The sequence below is a fragment of the Dermacentor silvarum genome, chromosome 11 (genome assembly GCF_013339745.2).
Source record: "Dermacentor silvarum isolate Dsil-2018 chromosome 11, BIME_Dsil_1.4, whole genome shotgun sequence".
NCBI classification, from domain to species: Eukaryota; Metazoa; Arthropoda; class Arachnida; order Ixodida; family Ixodidae; genus Dermacentor; species Dermacentor silvarum.
The window spans coordinates 10,053,416-10,071,671 of record NC_051164.1 but is presented as its reverse complement, the minus strand read 5'-3'; the positions used below and the strand labels follow the sequence as shown (position 1 = coordinate 10,071,671).

Sequence of the window (18,256 nt, the reverse complement as noted above, 5' to 3'; positions counted from 1 at the left end):
ATAAGTTGGCACGTGGTGACACTGGCCCCTTGAGGCGAGAACGACGAAGTTCGTGGTTGCGCACGCGCTCTCCGAGGTCCAGCTATTATTAAAGGCTGACGTGTTTTTTTGCCTATCTGCTGCTGGCCAACTATTCTAGCTATACTAGCTGGGTGACAATATATAAAATTGTGGGACGCTTTTATCGCTAAAATTTCCTGCACGTCTATCATCGAATTATGGCGTTGTGGCGCGTTTCTACAAAGCTGGGCACGTCGTGTTATTTCGGAGCGCTTCTCAAGGCTAGTTGGTGACACGTAGCTATTAGGCGAAGGGCGCGAATAAAGACATACACAGGGCCAAGATGGCCGTCCTGCCTTCTTCGTCGGTGTTTGTATTTATTTGTATCCTTCGTCTACTACTATAGTCGGATACAACTTTAGAAGACAGCGGCATTTGTCCCTCAAAGGCGGATGGACACGAGCCGGCACCAATAGGCGCGCACTTCAGGTGACGTCATGAGCCGGACGGCCGGTGTCCCCGCCGACGGAGAACATGCCTAACATGGCCGCCCTCGCTTGGAACTGGGCCGAGTCGCGTCAGCTCTGTGCGTCTCCCTTCGTCAGAGTGAATTCGAATTGTTTGTGGTGGTCTGTCATGCCGGAAATATTATTGTGAGCTTACGATGCACATTTTGTGCCGCGTGCGTTTGTTCTGAGCCTTGAGCCGGCGAAGAAAGATTGCAGCGAACATCGGTGGCGCTGCGCTGCGCTTCGTGTGGAAACAAGATCCCGCGGCGGCATACCGCTGCAAACAAACATCGTACGTGTTTGTTCCGTGGTGTTTTGTTTTGCTCCTAAGTGAAGTTACGACGAGGAAAGTTCGCCAAAGTCTGGTACCTTCTGTGAGCGGCGGGTGTGTTTGTGCACTGTGCCCCTGCGTTTCTCGTCGGACGTGGTGAAGTGATGGAGCAAAACCATTATCAGGATAAATGAGAAAAGCGTGCGCGGATGAAACCAACCTGCGAGTTTCTCAACAGAAAAGATTTGTGAAAGCAACCTCCAACGCAAAGATTCGTTGCTGCCAGCTCAGCGTGCAAACGACCGATCGTTGGCAGCAGTGTGATAAGATAGCCGAGCGTCTAGCGGCGTCGTTCGAGTGTTGTGTAGCACCGTCGATTGATTGCTTTCCACCAATGCTAACAATCATTGACTAACACGCGCTGCTTGAGCGAATGTCATTGGATTGTTAACGGTCAGGCGTTTGGAAGCAGTGTTTGTTTCCTTAATGTCAGCCTGAATGCTAATGTAAAATTATGACTGATACACTGGTGCCGTTGCAAGGGAGCTTGGCATGAATTCGCGTCGCTGTGTGGCTTAGAACTCATCGCTCACTGCACGCGCCAGCTGTAGAATGCCTGCTGTGACACAATCGCGCATAAGTTGTGCTGTCAGCGCTCGACTTGCTTTCCCACAACACAGCTTTGCGATTTGTCGTGATATGTCGCTACTAAAAAATTCCTATGACAGTGAAGGCAACAGAGCCAATATGTACATTAAAAAGAAGTACGACAAAGTAGGCACAGCTGCTTGTGAACTGACTCCTAATAGTTCTACTCATGTCTGCGTTAAATGTGTGTGCGTGTTTTCTTCTGTGTTTGTGTATATTTGTTATTTTGCCCTTTTTTGTATTTTAGATCTTAGTTTTCGCGCTCGCGTTTGTGTTCATGTGTGTGAAAATGCGAGTTCTTCCGTGCGTGTATGTATTTGTTCCTATTTCTATCCTTTTATTTTTGCATTTGTTCTTGTAAGCATGCTGCAGCCACGACTTTCGACAATTCCATTAACTCGTCTCATTCAAAGCACCAAGTCCTGTGAATAGCCGGGCTGGTCTCTTTGATGTCATTAAAGCTATTCTCTCTTGTCTACCTTGCCTCCTCAGTCTGCCACCTTGCTTTGTTTTCTCCTACTATTCTGACCTTGCTTCTTGTGCTGTTGCTGCAACGTGATTAATCAACTTGCACTAAAGAAAGTTCTATCAGCTGTGACAACAGAAACATTGACAGATACAAAATGTTAAAAGCATCACGTGGCTTGCACAGTTACTTCGTCTCTTTCCCCTGTTAATGTGTTTATGCATCAGTGAATACGGTAGCTTACCAGAAGTGCACATGAAAAGGTGCCATATTGTGAAACAGCACCTTGCTATGTTGTTGCATTCAGTCTTTATAAACAGATGGTTTTGCTGCCCGTCACATGTAGTGGTACACATATATAACATTGTGCAGTGGGGTATCATTTCCTGTCATGACGCTTTCATCATTACAAATGCAGTTTTCTAGTGAATAGAGTCCAGCGAAGCAGTGCTGTGAGAGCTTTTGCAACTTTCACCATTTATTCCCCAATATCACTGTCTGAATCTGTCCGTCACTTTGCCTACGGCTTGTAATGAACAAAGTGACTCACTAAAACACGTTCAACTTTTTTCTGGTACGTAAATATGACAAAAAAAATACTAGCAAGGTTAATCACGTTAATAATTGTGCTTGCATTCGCATTACTTGCTCGAGTCAGATTAATAAATTGAAAATTGGCTATGACAACACTTCAATTTTCAATGCAGACTGCTAACGGAGCCATAAAGCGTGCTCCGACTAATTTCACTATGCGGCGCGTCAAACGCGACGGTTGCTGCCTGAATGAGCAGTTTGGGCCTCACTAAGCTAATGATGTTTTATATTTGTTCTCTTAATCGCATTACTTGTGTGAGCCAGATAACAAAATAAACAATGCAACCACATGAATGTGCTTTGGCATTCAAGCTGCTGACAGTGGCTGTCAGTTTGGTGTTGTCTGCTGCTATTTCACCACCACTTGCTATGACATGACTGTGATTTACAGTGCAGACTGCTAACAGAACCATCAAGCGTGCTCTGATTACTGCTATTTCACTATGGGGCACGTCAAACTCGACGGTGGCTGCCTGAATGAGCATTTTGGGCCTCTCTAAGCTAATGATGTTTTATATTTGTTCTCTTAATCGCATTACTTGTGTGAGCCAGATAACAAAATAAACAATGCAACCACATGAATGTGCTTTGGCATTCAAGCTGCTGACAGTGGCTGTCAGTTTGGTGTTGTCTGCAGCTATTTCACCACCACTCGCTATGACATGACTGTGATTTACAGTGCAGACTGCTAACAGAACCATCAAGCGTGCTCTGACTACTGCTATTTCACTATGGGGCACGTCATACTCGACGGTGGCTGCCTGAATGAGCATTTTGGGCCTCTCTAAGCTAATGATGTTTTATATTTGTTCTCTTAATCGCATTACTTGTGTGAGCCAGATAACAAAATAAACAATGCAACCACATGAATGTGCTTTGGCATTCAAGCTGCTGACAGTGGCTGTCAGTTTGGTGTTGTCTGCTGCTATTTCACCACCACTTGCTATGACATGACTGTGATTTACAGTGCAGACTGCTAACAGAACCATCAAGCGTGCTCTGATTACTGCTATTTCACTATGGGGCACGTCAAACTCGACGGTGGCTGCCTGAATGAGCATTTTGGGCCTCTCTAAGCTAATGATGTTTTATATTTGTTCTCTTAATCGCATTACTTGTGTGAGCCAGATAACAAAATAAACAATGCAACCACATGAATGTGCTTTGGCATTCAAGCTGCTGACAGTGGCTGTCAGTTTGGTGTTGTCTGCTGCTATTTCACCACCACTTGCTATGACATGACTGTGATTTACAGTGCAGACTGCTAACAGAACCATCAAGCGTGCTCTGATTACTGCTATTTCACTATGGGGCACGTCAAACTCGACGGTGGCTGCCTGAATGAGCATTTTGGGCCTCTCTAAGCTAATGATGTTTTATATTTGTTCTCTTAATCGCATTACTTGTGTGAGCCAGATAACAAAATAAACAATGCAACCACATGAATGGCTGCCCGAATGAGCATTTTGAGCCCGCCAACGATTATCATGGTTAACAATAGTGTTTCATTCAGATATGCCAGCATTTAAATGTGTTTCTATGCCACTTCTTAAATCGAGCACAATGTGTGCAGGATGTTGCTTATCAGAATTGAGCTTCTATTATAAGGTATATGCCATAAATGGAACTGCTTATTTATTTGAGCGGTCACGGAATGGATGGTTGGCTGTTGCGAACCCACCGGCAAAATTTTGGTAGCCCTATTAAGGGCTGTTCTTTTGTTAATAAGAAGCGTTTATGCTTCGTCGAGTGGCTCAATGCCAGACAGATCGCATTCGGAGTCGCTTTCTTCAGTGTCATCTTCACCTAGCTGGATGATGATGGGTTGAATGTGCTCACTCCCAGACGTGTCAAGACTGAACTTTGCCTCCAAGTCCATCACATGCTGAATGCTCTTCCTCTAGTCTTCCGCCGTTACCTGCTTGATTTTCTCCCTCAAGATGACGTCGACTGTGGACAGCTTGAAGTCTCTGTTGTCCGCAGCGATGCCATTTTTGACTTTGGCCCATACAAGCTCAATAGGGATTAAATTCGCAGTGGTACGGCGGGAGCCTGAGTACAATGCAACCGGCCTTTACAGCTGTGTTGTCTACGATGTAGCTCAGAAAGCGTGACTTTACAGATGCCACCAGCTCAAGCAGCTGCTTCTTTATCATCCTTTCACCGTAGCTGATGTTCTTGCTTGTGAGTCACTCCTGTATCTTTTCCTTCTTCCAGGCTGTCGTCGGCAATTTCTCTTCTCGCCGGCTATGGTAAGGTGCATTGTCTAAAACAATGATGCTACCAGCTGGCAACTTCTGCAGAACGTCATTGAACCAGCCCTCAAAGCGATTGCCGTCCATTTCCTCGTGGTAGTTGCCTGTCTTTTGGCCTCGGAATATATCCAAGCAGCCGTCGACGAAACCATCCTCGCTGCCGATGTGCGTCACGATCAGGCGCTGACCTTTCCCAGAAGGTTGTTTTAGACCCGTCGTCAGGCCATTTGCTCGAGCGAACAGGCGTCCGCGCTTCTGCACCACGGTGTCTGTCCACACGATCGACCGAGTGTGTCCTGCCGTCACCCATGTCTCGTCCAGGTAGAAGATCTTTCGGCCTTCCGCCCGGTAGCGCTCCACGTCACGGAGGTAGCGATTCCGCCAATCGGTGATGTCATCCCGGTCGATAAGCAGCGAGTTGCGGCTTCTCTTTTCGTGCTTGAAGCCGATCTCGGCAAGCAGGCGACGCACAGTACACCGCCTTAGTGATGGTAGTTCCATACGCTCCGACAACTCGGTAGTTACCTCCTCGACCGTCGGTATCTCGTTGCGGCGAAAGAAATCGCGCACACATGATCTCAGCGCGCACAATGTGAAGCTGTCAAACTTCGCGCTGCGTCTCCTCTTCTCCGCATTGCGTGGGCGCTTTCGCGAGGGCGTCGTCAGTTTGCCACCCGAAAAATGCGAAGCTTTAACTTCCTGCCTCACCCTGAACACAGTCCTTTCGCTTACACCAAGCATGTCGGCGACAAACTTGCTCGTGTCCTCCACGCTGCGTTCAGGCTGCCTGTTACGCCAAAACGTGTAGCAGTGGAAGATCATGTTGCGTGAATCGCTGTTCAGGATGTGGCCGCTCTTGTTCTTGCCGAGGCTCCTTGGTGGTGTGGTCATCGAGGCGACACAAGGCTCGTTCGGCAACAAAGGATCGCGTTCCGATGTCACCTCGCTGGGCTCCATGGCGGAAAACTGGCACGGAATGCCGCGCGCGATCGTTCGCGAACTCACGAGATCGCAGGTTCGCAACCACGAAAAAAAAAAAAGAAAAAAATATTAATTAAAAATAAGCCCAACACATTAAAAAAATAAGGTTGGGCAAACACACAAAAAGTATATATGAATCTTATGCTATTAAGCAAGCGACTGCTACGCCCGGTGCCGTCGATCTTGCTCTGTAGCAGACGACGCACAGCGTTGTAGAAGGCACAGAGTTATTTTTCTCTCGCGATCCGGCATGTGCGGTAGCATTTCCATCATGATAGTTTTGCCAAACCACTCGTCAAGATACACAAATCTTATTTATACCGACAAATACGTGTTTTAGAAGCAGTCACAATTTTTTTAGTGGGACTATTTCTTGGCTGCTGCGCTTCGGTCAACTGGGCGGGGCTTCCTCCTGTCTTCTAAAGTTGTACCCGACTATAGGCGTCTGGTTTAAAGCTGAATAAAACTTGATCTTGCTATACAAGGCAACGTGGTCACCACGGTGGCCTAAGGATGCGTTCGTCGCTGAAATTGACAGCGCATTTCTTCACCGATTGCGCCATTTTACCTTGCTGGCTCATGAACGCTTTACGTGCAACCATTCTCCACATTGCGTGGGATCTGTACGAATTTTTACCTGAAAGCATTAAGCTGTTCGTAGCGTACACAAGGCAAAAAGGGACGCAAACAACAAAGAAAACCGATCAGGGCATTTTCTCACAAAACGCTCACTCACCACTAATGTTTATTCTGTACATTAATTAACTGAAAGTACTCACCCAATTTTCTTTTCCCTAAACAATCCTGTGATTTTCTATGCAACAAGTACGCAGGTCAACTTAAAGTACGGGTGCACACGGTATGCGAATCCCCAATGCGCAATGAAAGGAACAAAATTGAGAGTCTACAATGTAGCAGCAGGGTTTCTAATCGGCCATTATATACAACAAATCGCCAGAACTGTGGTCGGACTGAACGAGGAGGAAGAGATGACCTCTGCCCCCGTTTGAGGCTCGCCTTGAAGCCTCTTAAATAAACCGTACTTCTTTGGCGGCGTAACAATACTACCACTACAAAACGAGCATTAGGATGGGAGAGCCTAGAAAAACAATGCATTAACGCGTAAATTTTCTTCATACCACCTTTCATGAGCGAACTAGAGCGCAGCACACATTGCCCAGCCACATTATACTTCCAGATGAACAGATTCTAAGCTCAATGTCAGGGAATACGTTGCAGAAGAAATCTTTTCGAAAGTACTTCTTCAAAAGATCATTTCTGGAGTTGTCGGTACACTCTATAATGAAATCTTCGTGCCATAATTCTTTCTTTCTGGCTTCAATCATTACTGATTTCTTTCCAGCATGTCTATTGAATGGTGTTTGTCATGCTCGTTTTACTCAAGCTTTCAAAGCTCTCCCTGAAATTTTGACGTTAGAATAGTCATCACTATTCTTATGTATTACCTTTGCTATTAATTTTCTTTTTGTTCTTGCTATACAAAGTGTATTGTGTGCACGTCTTGCGGTCATCCTACTCGTAGGTCGTGGGGAACAAGAATGCAAATAACAACACCAAATATATTTTCAAACAGAGGCAAAATTAGCCTAGATAGCAAAGTAACAAGTAGTAGAGTCTGGGTCAGTTGACTAGCACAAAGTAACATCATTCGCAAAGTAACAAGAATAAAAGTACGACCTCACGCGTCAATTCGCGGTGCAACCGCACGGCAAAATTCTGCAGCCACACGTCGTTAGTCACACTCGCCCCGTTGCTGAGCGTTCTTTTCTGTTACAATGTTATTACTAGTCAAACACTGTCGACTAATAACCGCGGAAACATAATGAATACAAGAACAGCAGGTGGCGTTAGGTGTGACAATTTGGCATGCTCTCCTTGCCAAACCCTCCCCCCCCCCCCAAAAAAAAGAAAGAAAGAAAGACAAACTCTTTTGCCTAAATTGTACAAGTGGGTAAATAAATAAATAAATAAGTAAATAAATAATACTTTCGTCGTTAAACGACATCTTTTTTTAAGTGCGTAAGAGGCCGTTCCTGAAAAAAAATTAACTGCTTTTTTCCCCTTATTTCAGAGAGGTGCGTTACAAGTCCTACAGCTTCCAGACAGGGAGTGTAAAGGATTACATTCAGTATGAGTAAGTAGAAATTCTGCACCAAGATAACACATTTGAATGGCCAGCTATCACGCACGTGATGTGAGACTTACCAGTAGATGCTGAATAAACAATGACTCAACATAGTAATCCAGGTTGTTACGTTTGTAAGCTCGAGGAAGGATACGTCGCAGTCGGGCTACCACACCAACAGCACAGCAGACTCTTGATTGCAGATAGGTCCACGTGTTCATTCCATTCCAGATGGTTAGAAGATAAAAAGAACACGCCAAGTATTTTCACACTGTCAAGGAGTTGTATTACGTTATTGTCTAAGTTTACTATAAACTTTCTTACATTCTTCTCTTTTGGCAAGTACGGCACGATTTTGTTCTACTGGAGGAAATCTCATCTGCCCACGCATTTATGTCCTGTGGGGCTGTGTTTGCATTTCGTTCAATTTCCTCTTCTGACTTGCCAGAAAAAAAAAAATCACTGGCCTGCGCGGCACACGCAGCACAGTCACAGCGTACAGTCACAGAACGATCTGAACAGCCCTCCCAGCGCTGACGGCGAGCTGCGGCTTGTAATGCTCTCTGCACAGCAGTCTGCTGAGCCCAATCAATCCGTACAACTGCAACTTACATGTCGGGCACGCTGCGCTTGCAGGCATCTTAACTAGATGGCGCCACCATACTGGCGGAGGCTGGGGATCACGTTTTTTTTTTTTTTTTTTTTTGATTGCGCGCCATGTCTGAATGGCATTTCGTCGTCTGCGCTTGCGCACGATGCGTTTGCAGGCGCCCTAACTAGATGGCGCCACCATACTGGCGGAGACTCGGATCGTATGCTGCTTGCTTTAAAGGGCATTTTTCCGGCGCCCGGTAGCAAAGCGCTTGCGAGGCTCAGTGGTAGAGTATCTGGCTCCCACGCAGCGGGCGCGGGTTTGATCCCGGCGGGAACCGGGTGCTTTCTTTCGCATTCCAGCGATAGCGCTTACGTCAGCCGGACGCCGTCGGCGGAGGCGGCGGCGGCGGACACCATCGCGAACCGAAATGGCTATTGGAATGAGCCCATAACAGCTTACGCTGTAAAACAGTTGTATCATCCTCAGTTGTGCTCTGTACCACATCGTTGCCATAAATTAGAAAAAAAAAGCGGCCCGAGAATACTGCCCTGTGGCATGCCGGTACATATAGGTTGAGGTGTAGAAGTTGCGTTAGTGATATTGTCGCAATACACAAAGGCTTTAGTATAGAAGCAGCTGCCGTACTCGGGAGAAGATACCAGAGAGGCGCCAACCACAAGAATGTCGTCTTCTTCTTCTCTTGATGCCTTTCGGAATCTCGAGCAGCCCGGTCGTCATCTTTGTCGGTGCCAGGGCGCACTTGTGCACGAATAGCGATGCGGCATTGCCCTCCCTCCAGAGCGAGCATCGTACCGATGCTGATCAAATCGTGGTGGATAGACTCGTAGTCGATAGCTTGTCGGTGTCCACTTCACTCGGAGTGATATGGCTTCATGCGCAATACGTGCACTACCTCAGGCACCTGCTTACGGCGTTTCGAGCAGCATGAACCGTCAGCAACAACCTCGTAGATCACGTCGCTAATACGCCGTAGAACCTTGTATGGTCCGAAGTACCGGCGTAGAAGTTTCTCCGAGAGTCCTCTGCGTCGAACGGGAGACCAAATCCAAACACTTTCCCCGGGTGTATAAGTGGCAAATTGGTGGCGGAGATTGTAACGTCGTGCGCGTCGCGTTCTTGCTGACTAGTTATCCTGACGCGGGCGCGCTGTCGTGCTTCTTCGGCACGTTCAGTGAAATCTGCGGCGCCTGCATCTGAACCATTTCAGTAATGTGGCAACATAGCGTCAAGCATTGTAGTGACTTCTCGACCATGGACCAGAGCGAACGGCGTCATTTTCGTTGTTTCTTGGTGTGCCGTATTGTATGCGAATGTGACGTATGGTAAAATTGTGCCCAGTTCTTGTGCTCCACATCGACATACATGCAAAGCATGTCTGCGATAAACTTGCTGAGGCGCTCGGTAAGCCTATTTGTTTGTGGATGATAGGCCGTCGTCTTCCTATGTGCTGTGCCACTCAGCGTGAGCACAATGCGCTGAAGCTCAGCTGTGAATGCGGCTCCTTTGTCGGTTGCGATTATCGCTGAAGCACCCTGTCCGAGGACAATGTTCTCGATGAAGAATGGTGCTGCTTCAGCTGCCGTGCCGCTCGGTAATTGCCTTGGTTTCCACATATCGGATGAGATAGTCCGTCGCGACTATGACCCATCGGTTGCTGCTGTCAGATATTGGAAAGGAGCCCAGGAGGTCTATTCCTATTTGAGGATAGGATAGGAATAAACTTTATATGTCCGACGGTTATGGCTGTTGGTGCCCGGGGCTAGGCTGCCAGGGGTCCATCGCCGGAGAAACATCTCTCGATATCCTCGGCAATAGCCCTGGCCCGCTGGACGGCCCACTTCCTATTTGAGAAAATGGTGTTTCCGGTACCGGAACGGGGTGGAATAGCCCAGCGGGTTTAGTCGGTGGTGCTTTGCGTCGCTGACACTCAAGGCCTTTCCTCACGTAGTGCTTCACCTCTTCTGCGAGCCTAGGCCAGTAGTAGCTTTGTTTGATTCGTGCTAGTGTTCGCGTGTAACCAAGGTGGCCTGAGGTGGCTTCGTCGTGGCAGGCTTGCAAGATTTCGCGGTGGAGAACTTCGGGAACTACTAGCAGATGGTTCTTCCCTGTTGGAAAGAAGTTCTTCTTATAGAGAACTCCATCGCGCAAGAAGAATGAAGGTAGACTCCGTGAAAATAATCTCGACACCTTCGTAGCTCGCCCTTCCAAGAACTCGATCAGTGTGTTGAACTCCCGGTAGGCTTGCTGTTGCCGAGAGATGGCGGACGCATCAACAATCCCTAAAAAGCCTGCGCATTCATCCGCATCTGCGCTCGGTGATTCAGTAGGTGATCTGGAGTGGCAGTCGGCGTCGAGGGGCTGTCTTCCCGATTTGTACACTACTGTCATATCGTACTCTTGAAGCCGTAAGCTCCAGCGTGCCAAACGTCCGTACGGGTCTTTCATATTGGTCGACCAGCAAAGCGAATGATGGTCGCTTACTACTTGAAAGGCGCGACCGTATAAATACGGACGAAACTTCGCGACTGCCCATACGACTGACAAACATTCCTTCTCCGTGGTTGAGTAGTCGGACTCGGTACGTGACTATGTTCCACTTGCATAAGCAAATACTCTCTCGGCACCGTCCGGCCACTGAACGAGGACAGCTCCAAGGCCCACGTTGCTGGCAGTGCTGTGGATCGCTATTGACGCATCCTCGTCAAAGTGAGCGAGTACTGGCGGAGTTTGTAGACGCTGCCGTAACTCATTGAACTCCGCTTCTTACTGCTTTCCCCGTACAAACACGACGTCGTCTCTTGTGAGGCGGGTGAGTGGAGAGGCGAGATGCGCAAAATTGGCAATAAATCGTCGGTAATAAGCGCAAAGACCCATGAAGCATGTGACCACCTTCTTATCCGTAGGCCGAGGGAACTTTGCGACTGCTGCAGTTTTATAGGGGTCAGGCTTAACTCCTTCTTGACTAACTACAAGACCTTGAAACTGAAGTTTTTCAAACCCGCAGTGACATTTTTCAGGTTTCGATGTAAGTCCCGCGGACCCTATGGCTTGAAGAACTGACAGCAGCCGATTTAGATGTTCTTAAGCAGCCGCTTTAGAAAAAACAATCACATCGTCGAGGTACACCAGGCATGTCTTCCACTTCAGACCGGATAAGACAGTATCCATGAGCCTTTGAAACGTGGCTAGGGCCGAGCATAAGCCGAAAGGCAGAACCTTGAATTCATAAAGCCCATCAGGCGTCAGGAATGCAGTCTTCTCTCGATCACGTTAACCTACTTCTATTTGCTAGTATCCACTCTTAAGGTCCACAGAGGAGAAGTAGCGCGCATGCCACAGCCTGTCTAAAGAGTCGTCAATCCGCGGCAGGGGATACACATCTTTCTTTGTACCATGATTCTGCTTGCGATAATCAATGCACAACCGCAAGCTGCCATCTTTCTTTTTGACAAGCACCACAGGTGATGCCCAAGGGCTGTTTGACGGCTGGATGACATCATCCTGTAGCATCTTTTCAACCTCCTGCTGTATCGCCTCGCGTTCTTTCTGAGCTACACGATACAGGCTCTGTCGGATGGGTCTTGCTGTCCCCTCCGTGATGATGCGATGATGCGATGTCAGCGGCGTTTGACCAACTCGCGACGTAAACGAGAAGCAGTCCTTTAACTGTTCAAGCAGTTCCATAAGCCGGTGTCGATCTGCAGGTGTTAAGCTCGGTCCAATGTCGACGGCGGGTGTACATGATGTTGTAGGAGCCTTGGCTTCTCCTTTCATAGCAAAACAGTCATCAGTGTGGTCGATTTCATGGAGATACGCGACAGCGGTGCCTTTACTGATATACCGACGTTCGTTTGTAAAATTCCTCAAGAGAACCTCTGTACGCCCGTCGACTAAAGAGACGATGCCACGGGCGATGGCGACTCCTTGGCGGAAGAGAAGGATGGTTGCATGTTCCGCTACTGCTTCTTCGGTGTGCTGTGCGCCTCAACTAACTGAAACAAGGCTGCAAGACAGTGGCGGTATGCAGACGTCCTCGTCGATAATGCGTAAGGTGCGGCGTTGTCGTTCTGTTCCATTGGTCGTGTCGTCAGCAGGGGAAAACGTTCCTACGCCGTCGTGTATGTTGACAACGGCGCCATACTCCCTTAAGAAGTCCATGCCTAAAATGAGTGATTTGCAGCACTCCGACAGAATCACGAATGTGGCGACAAAAGCTGCGTTCCCGATTGTGAGTATTGCAGTACATTTGCCTGTAGGAGTCATAATCTGGCCGCCAGCATTGCGAATATAAGGGCCCGTCTATTTCGCCGTGACTTTCCTGAGTTTGTCCGCCAGCGGCTCGCTCATAATTGAAAAGTCCGCGCCAGTGTCTACTAAGGCCGTCACTTCGTGCCCGTCAACACCTACTGTGCTCGGTGCGCTAGATACGATTCCAGACGCGCATCAGGAGTTCCCCGAACGCCGTATCTTAGGAAGCTTTTGAAGCAGTAGTGAATCATTCATCAAATCAAACGCTTTCGAGGAACCCAGATAGATTCCCATAAAAATACTGTCACGTTGTAGTGACAGTCAAAAACACAGTATACCAAACCAGCTTTTTATTGCGCGAACTTGTGCCCACAAAAAAAAGTCGCAGTTTCGCCCGAAAGGCGAAGCATCAATTGCGATAGCAAATTAGCAGAGAGCTATTCGGAGTAGGGATAGTAGTTTTATCGGCTGCATAAACTTGGACGCATTACTAACTGAATTAACAAGCATGGTGTCAGTGCGCACAAGCAAACTTGAATAGATCACACTGAATGACCGCAGACAACGACTGTCAAAACGCTGGCAGCAAGCGCAGCCGCCGCAGCGGGCGAAGGTTCGCGCGGTGTCAGCTTCAACGGAAACTGAGCGGCGAATGCACAGCGCATACAAAGGTCAGAGCCGTGTGGAGATAAGAGATGGTGCGAGCGACCACCACCGCCGGGCAAAGTGCAGAGGAGTTGTTGGCAGAGCTAGGAGCTAGCTAGAAGCTGCCCCCCCCCCTCCTTCCCGCGCTGCCTTCCCGCTTTCTTGCTTTCGCGTGGGAGATTGAGTGGCAAGTTCCCCTTACGCCCTGTTGCAAGATACGCCTTTGGTGCCGGAGCACAGCGTCGCCCCGCCTCCCTCCCTCCCATACCCCCACGGCCTTTCGCGCAATGGTCGCGTTTGCTTTCCGCCGTGTGTTCGCTCTCCGTGAAAGCGCGCGGGGAGTTCGCCCTCCGTGATAGCGCGCGTCCCCCGCGCGCTTTCGCTCGCGCATATGGCGCGCAGCGACGATTTTATCGCCCTGGGACCTCACGGTGACGACGACGGCAGAAATCCGGTTGAAGTGTCCACATAATTGCTATCGCATGGGTTGCGACACCACGGACCCGAGCACACGGGGGTTGGACCCTCCCACGCGTAGCCGTGCGTGGCTTAGCCGTGTCTGGGGAAAGGGGGATCCTGGAGGTTGAGCTAATGCCGGGTGGATGGACCTTTCAGGCCCCCCGGCGGAGGCAACACACCTCTTTGGCCTCTGCTTCACATAGACGGCACCCCCGGACTGACCCACCCGGGGGAAATCGGTAGTTGCCTTTTCCTGTCCTCCTCTCCAATCTTCGTATTTCTCTCTCACTTTCAATCTATCCTGTCCTCTTTTCACTTCATTTTACTTCCAATTTCCCAGGCAGCTAGGGTTAACCTTGTGTGGGTAGCCAACCTTGGATATTCCATATCTGGTTATAGTGGCGGCGTACAGCTGGCGTTTGCAGGACCTATGTTTTCCAGGTCCTGCAGCGTCCCCTCGTTGGGCTCCATGGTGGGTGGCTGGCGCTGCTGCCGAAACATTCACCTATACTTATGGAAAGTTCTTTCCCCCAACTCCCTGATCGCCGTCTGAAACGAGGGCGCACCGAAGAAGTCTTCAAGTTTTTTGGACGAAATACTGAGAATTTTCCTCGATTTCATGTGATTCATTCTGAGAAAAAAGAAAAGGCAGCGAAAATGATCTCACCTTTTCTGGTTGCAAAAACACCGACTGAAGTTTTTGGTCCAGGTTATAAAGTTTCCAGGCTGGCAAGCGGAGATCTCCTTCTGGAACTCCGCGAAAAGAAACAACACGAAAAACTGTCACATCTATTGTCATTCGGGGATCTCCCAGTGACAGTCACACCACACCGCACTATGAACACAATTCGTGGAGTCGTTTCCGATGCTGATCTTATGGAACTCTCTGAAGCTGAACTACTAGAAGGCTGGAGTGACCAAAATGTGATCAATGTCAAGAGAATTAAGATGAGGCGCGATGGAAAAGAGATCGAAACAAAGCACCTAATTTTAACTTTCGGAACAAGCACGCTGCCCGAGACCAATGAGACTGGGTACCTAAAGATGCGGGTCAGACCGTACATCCCCAATCCTCTCCGATGCTTTAATTGCCAAAGATTTGGCCACAGTTCACAGAACTGCCGAGGCCGCGAGACTTGCGCTAAATGTAGTGCCCAAGAACACCCATCTGAAAATTGTGAGAGTACTCCACACTGCGTGAACTGTGATGGGGAGCACCCCGCATACTCGCGATCATGCCCATCCTGGAGAAAAGAAAAAGAAATCGTGACAATCAAAGTAAAGGAAAATATATCGTTCAAAGAGGCACGCAGGCGGGTAGTGTACCTGCCAAAGAACACCTTTGCCGACGTGGCGCGTCAGGGGGCAGCGCCACAACGGCCTCCGGCGACTGTTTGGCCCACACAACGTGAGCCGGCGGTGACGCCATCCGCCCCCTTGGCGGCTGCAGCTAGCGCTGCTCCGCCATCTCAGAACAAGGGGCCATCGACCTCCGGGCTGGTGGCCTCCAGGGCCTCGTCCCTCGAGACGAGGCCTTCACGTCAAACTAACCGCTCGCAAGAGCGCGTGTCCAGCGCCTCGCAAGAGGACATGGACACAACACCAAGCGTGAGGGCGCAGCCAGCGCCTAAGGAGCGGCGCGATTCCATCGACCGCTCCAAAAAAGAAAAATCGCGTGTCACGGCGCCTGGAAAGGGCCCGTGAGCTAACCTTGTATTCTTGAACGCACAGCACAAAAACACATTCAAAATGGACACACAAATTTTACAGTGGAATGTCCGAGGACTCCTCCACAACCTCGATGACATCAAAGAACTCCTACATAAATATAATCCAAAGGTGCTGTGTGTTCAAGAAACACACCTGAAACACACGCAAACAAACTTCCTCCGAAAATATGCTATTTATCGTAAAGACCGCGATGACACGGCCGTGTCATCCGGTGGTGTGGCTATTGCAGTGGACAGAGTTGTTGCCTGCCGAGAACTAAAACTCCGTACGCCCCTAGAGGCAGTTGCTGTTCGCGCGGTGTTGTTTAATAAACTAATTACTATTAGCTCTATATACATCCCGCCGAATTATAAACTCCGGAAAACCGAATTTCAAAACTACATTGATGAACTTCCGGAGCCATACATAGTTGTCGGGGATTTAAACGCGCATAACACTTTGTGGGGAGACAGCCGTTGTGACGGAAGAGGGCGTTTAATAGAAAATTTTCTTTTTTCCTCGGATGCATGTTTACTCAATAAGAAGGAGCCGACGTATTATAGCGTTGCGCACAAAACCTACTCCTCAATAGACTTGAGCATAGTATCCAGTACACTAATACCTTACCTTGATTGGAACATTATTAACAACCCTTACGGAAGTGACCACTTTCCAATAGTCATAAATGTAACAAAACAGACTGAATGCTCTCCACATGTTCCCCGATGGAAAATTGAATCAGCAAACTGGGTTCTCTTCAGAGAAATAACATATTTAGCTCAGGGTGACATTGCAGGTTTTAACATAGACGATGCTGTGGCCTACTTTACAGGCTTCATAATAGAGGCTGCCACTAAATCCATCCAACAAACTAACGGGCTAGCCAAAAAGCGTCGCATCCCATGGTGGAACGACGATTGTAGAAAGGCGCGGAAACAACAAAACAAGGCTTGGAGATTGCTTCGCGACTCTCCAACTGCCGAAAACCTCATAAATTTCAAACAGACAAAATCCCAAGGCAGAAGAACACGTCGACGTGCTAAGAGAGATAGTTGGGAGCACTATCTTTGCAGTATAAATTCCTATACAGACGAGAGAAAAGTGTGGAACAGAGTAAACACATTAAAAGGACGTCACACAAAATCACTCCCCTTGGTAAACACAGAAGGTGATAGCCTGGAAGATCAGGCTGACTTCCTGGGTGAACATTTTGAACGCATCTCCAGTGCATCACACTACACAGAACACTTCTTGAAGTTCAAAGAACGCGCAGAGCGACAGCCCCTCGAACGTAAATGTACGCAAAATGATACATACAATCGACCATTTTCGCTCGCTGAACTTAAGGCATCTCTAAACTGTTGCAATAACTCCGCACCAGGTGGCGATCGTATCATGTACGAAATGCTTAAGCACCTGCACCCTGAAACCCTAAAAACACTATTAAGTCGTTTCAATGCCATGTACGCAGCGGGTTACATTCCATCTTCGTGGAAGGAAAGTGTCATCATCCCTATACATAAACAAGGCAAGGACCCATCCTTAGCCATTAGTTATAGACCAATAGCATTGACAAGCTGTATTTGCAAGTTAGTTGAAAAAATGATAAACCGGCGCTTGATTTGTGTGCTTGAAAGTGGCAAAATCTTAGACCCCTTCCAATGTGGTTTCAGGGAAGGTATGTCCACAACAGACCACCTTGTTCGTATTGAGTCTTATATTAGAGATGCCTTTATACACAAGCAGTTTTGTCTCTCAGTATTTCTGGACCTAGAAAAGGCTTACGATACGACATGGCGCTACGGAATCCTCCGAGATCTTTCGGCGATGGGTGTCCGTGGCAACATGTTGAACACTATCGAAAGTTATCTCTCTAATCGTACATTCCGTGTAAGAGTGGGTAACGCCCTGTCTAGGGCCTTCACCCAAGAGACCGGTGTACCGCAAGGGGGCGTGCTTAGCTGCACACTATTTATAGTAAAAATGAATTCCCTGCACACAGTCATTCCACGCACAATGTTTTATTCCGTTTATGTCGACGATGTGCAAATAGCCTTCAAGTCATGCAATATTGCCATCTGCGAAAGACAAGTGCAGCTTATAATAAACAAATTGTCCAAATGGGCAGATGAAAATGGTTTTAAAGTAAATGCCCAGAAGAGTACTTGCGTACTCTTTACTAACAAGAGAGGCGTAACGCCAGTTCCAAGCATTGCAATCAAAGGAGATGCGCTCTCCGTGAGCAGCGAGCACAAGTTTTTAGGATTGATTTTAGATTTTAAACTTACGTTTATTCCTCACCTTAAGTATCTGAGGGCAAAATGCCTGAAGACTAATGAACCTTTTAAAGCTTCTCTCGCGTACGACTTGGGGTAGTGATCGAAAGTGTTTGCTTAACTTGTATAAATGTCTTATCCTCTCACGCCTTGATTACGGGTCTATAATTTATAATTCAGCAACGCCAAGTGCATTAAAAATCCTAGACCCCGTCCACCACCTGGGTATCCGTCTCGCGACCGGTGCTTTCAGGACAAGTCCAATCCAGAGCCTGTACGTAGAGTCGAATCAGTGGTCGCTTCATCTGCAGCGGTCATACAACAGTTTCACGTACTTTCTGAAAGTACAAGCAAACATTGAACATCCTTGTTATTCAACTATAAATGACGTGACCGCTGCCACACTCTTCCATAATCGACCTGCCGCGAGAA

At 48.1% G+C, this 18,256-nt stretch overlaps 1 protein-coding gene across 1 annotated transcript in view; it reads left to right on the top strand.

Moving 5' to 3' along the window:
• The window catches only part of LOC119433642 (uncharacterized), a 187,998-nt gene that overhangs the window by 109,272 nt on the left and 60,470 nt on the right, over nucleotides 1–18,256 (top strand). The window contains exon 11 of the mRNA XM_049659073.1: nucleotides 7,817–7,879. Coding sequence (XP_049515030.1) covers nucleotides 7,817–7,879 — 63 coding nt within the window. The remainder of the gene's footprint in view (nucleotides 1–7,816; nucleotides 7,880–18,256) is intronic.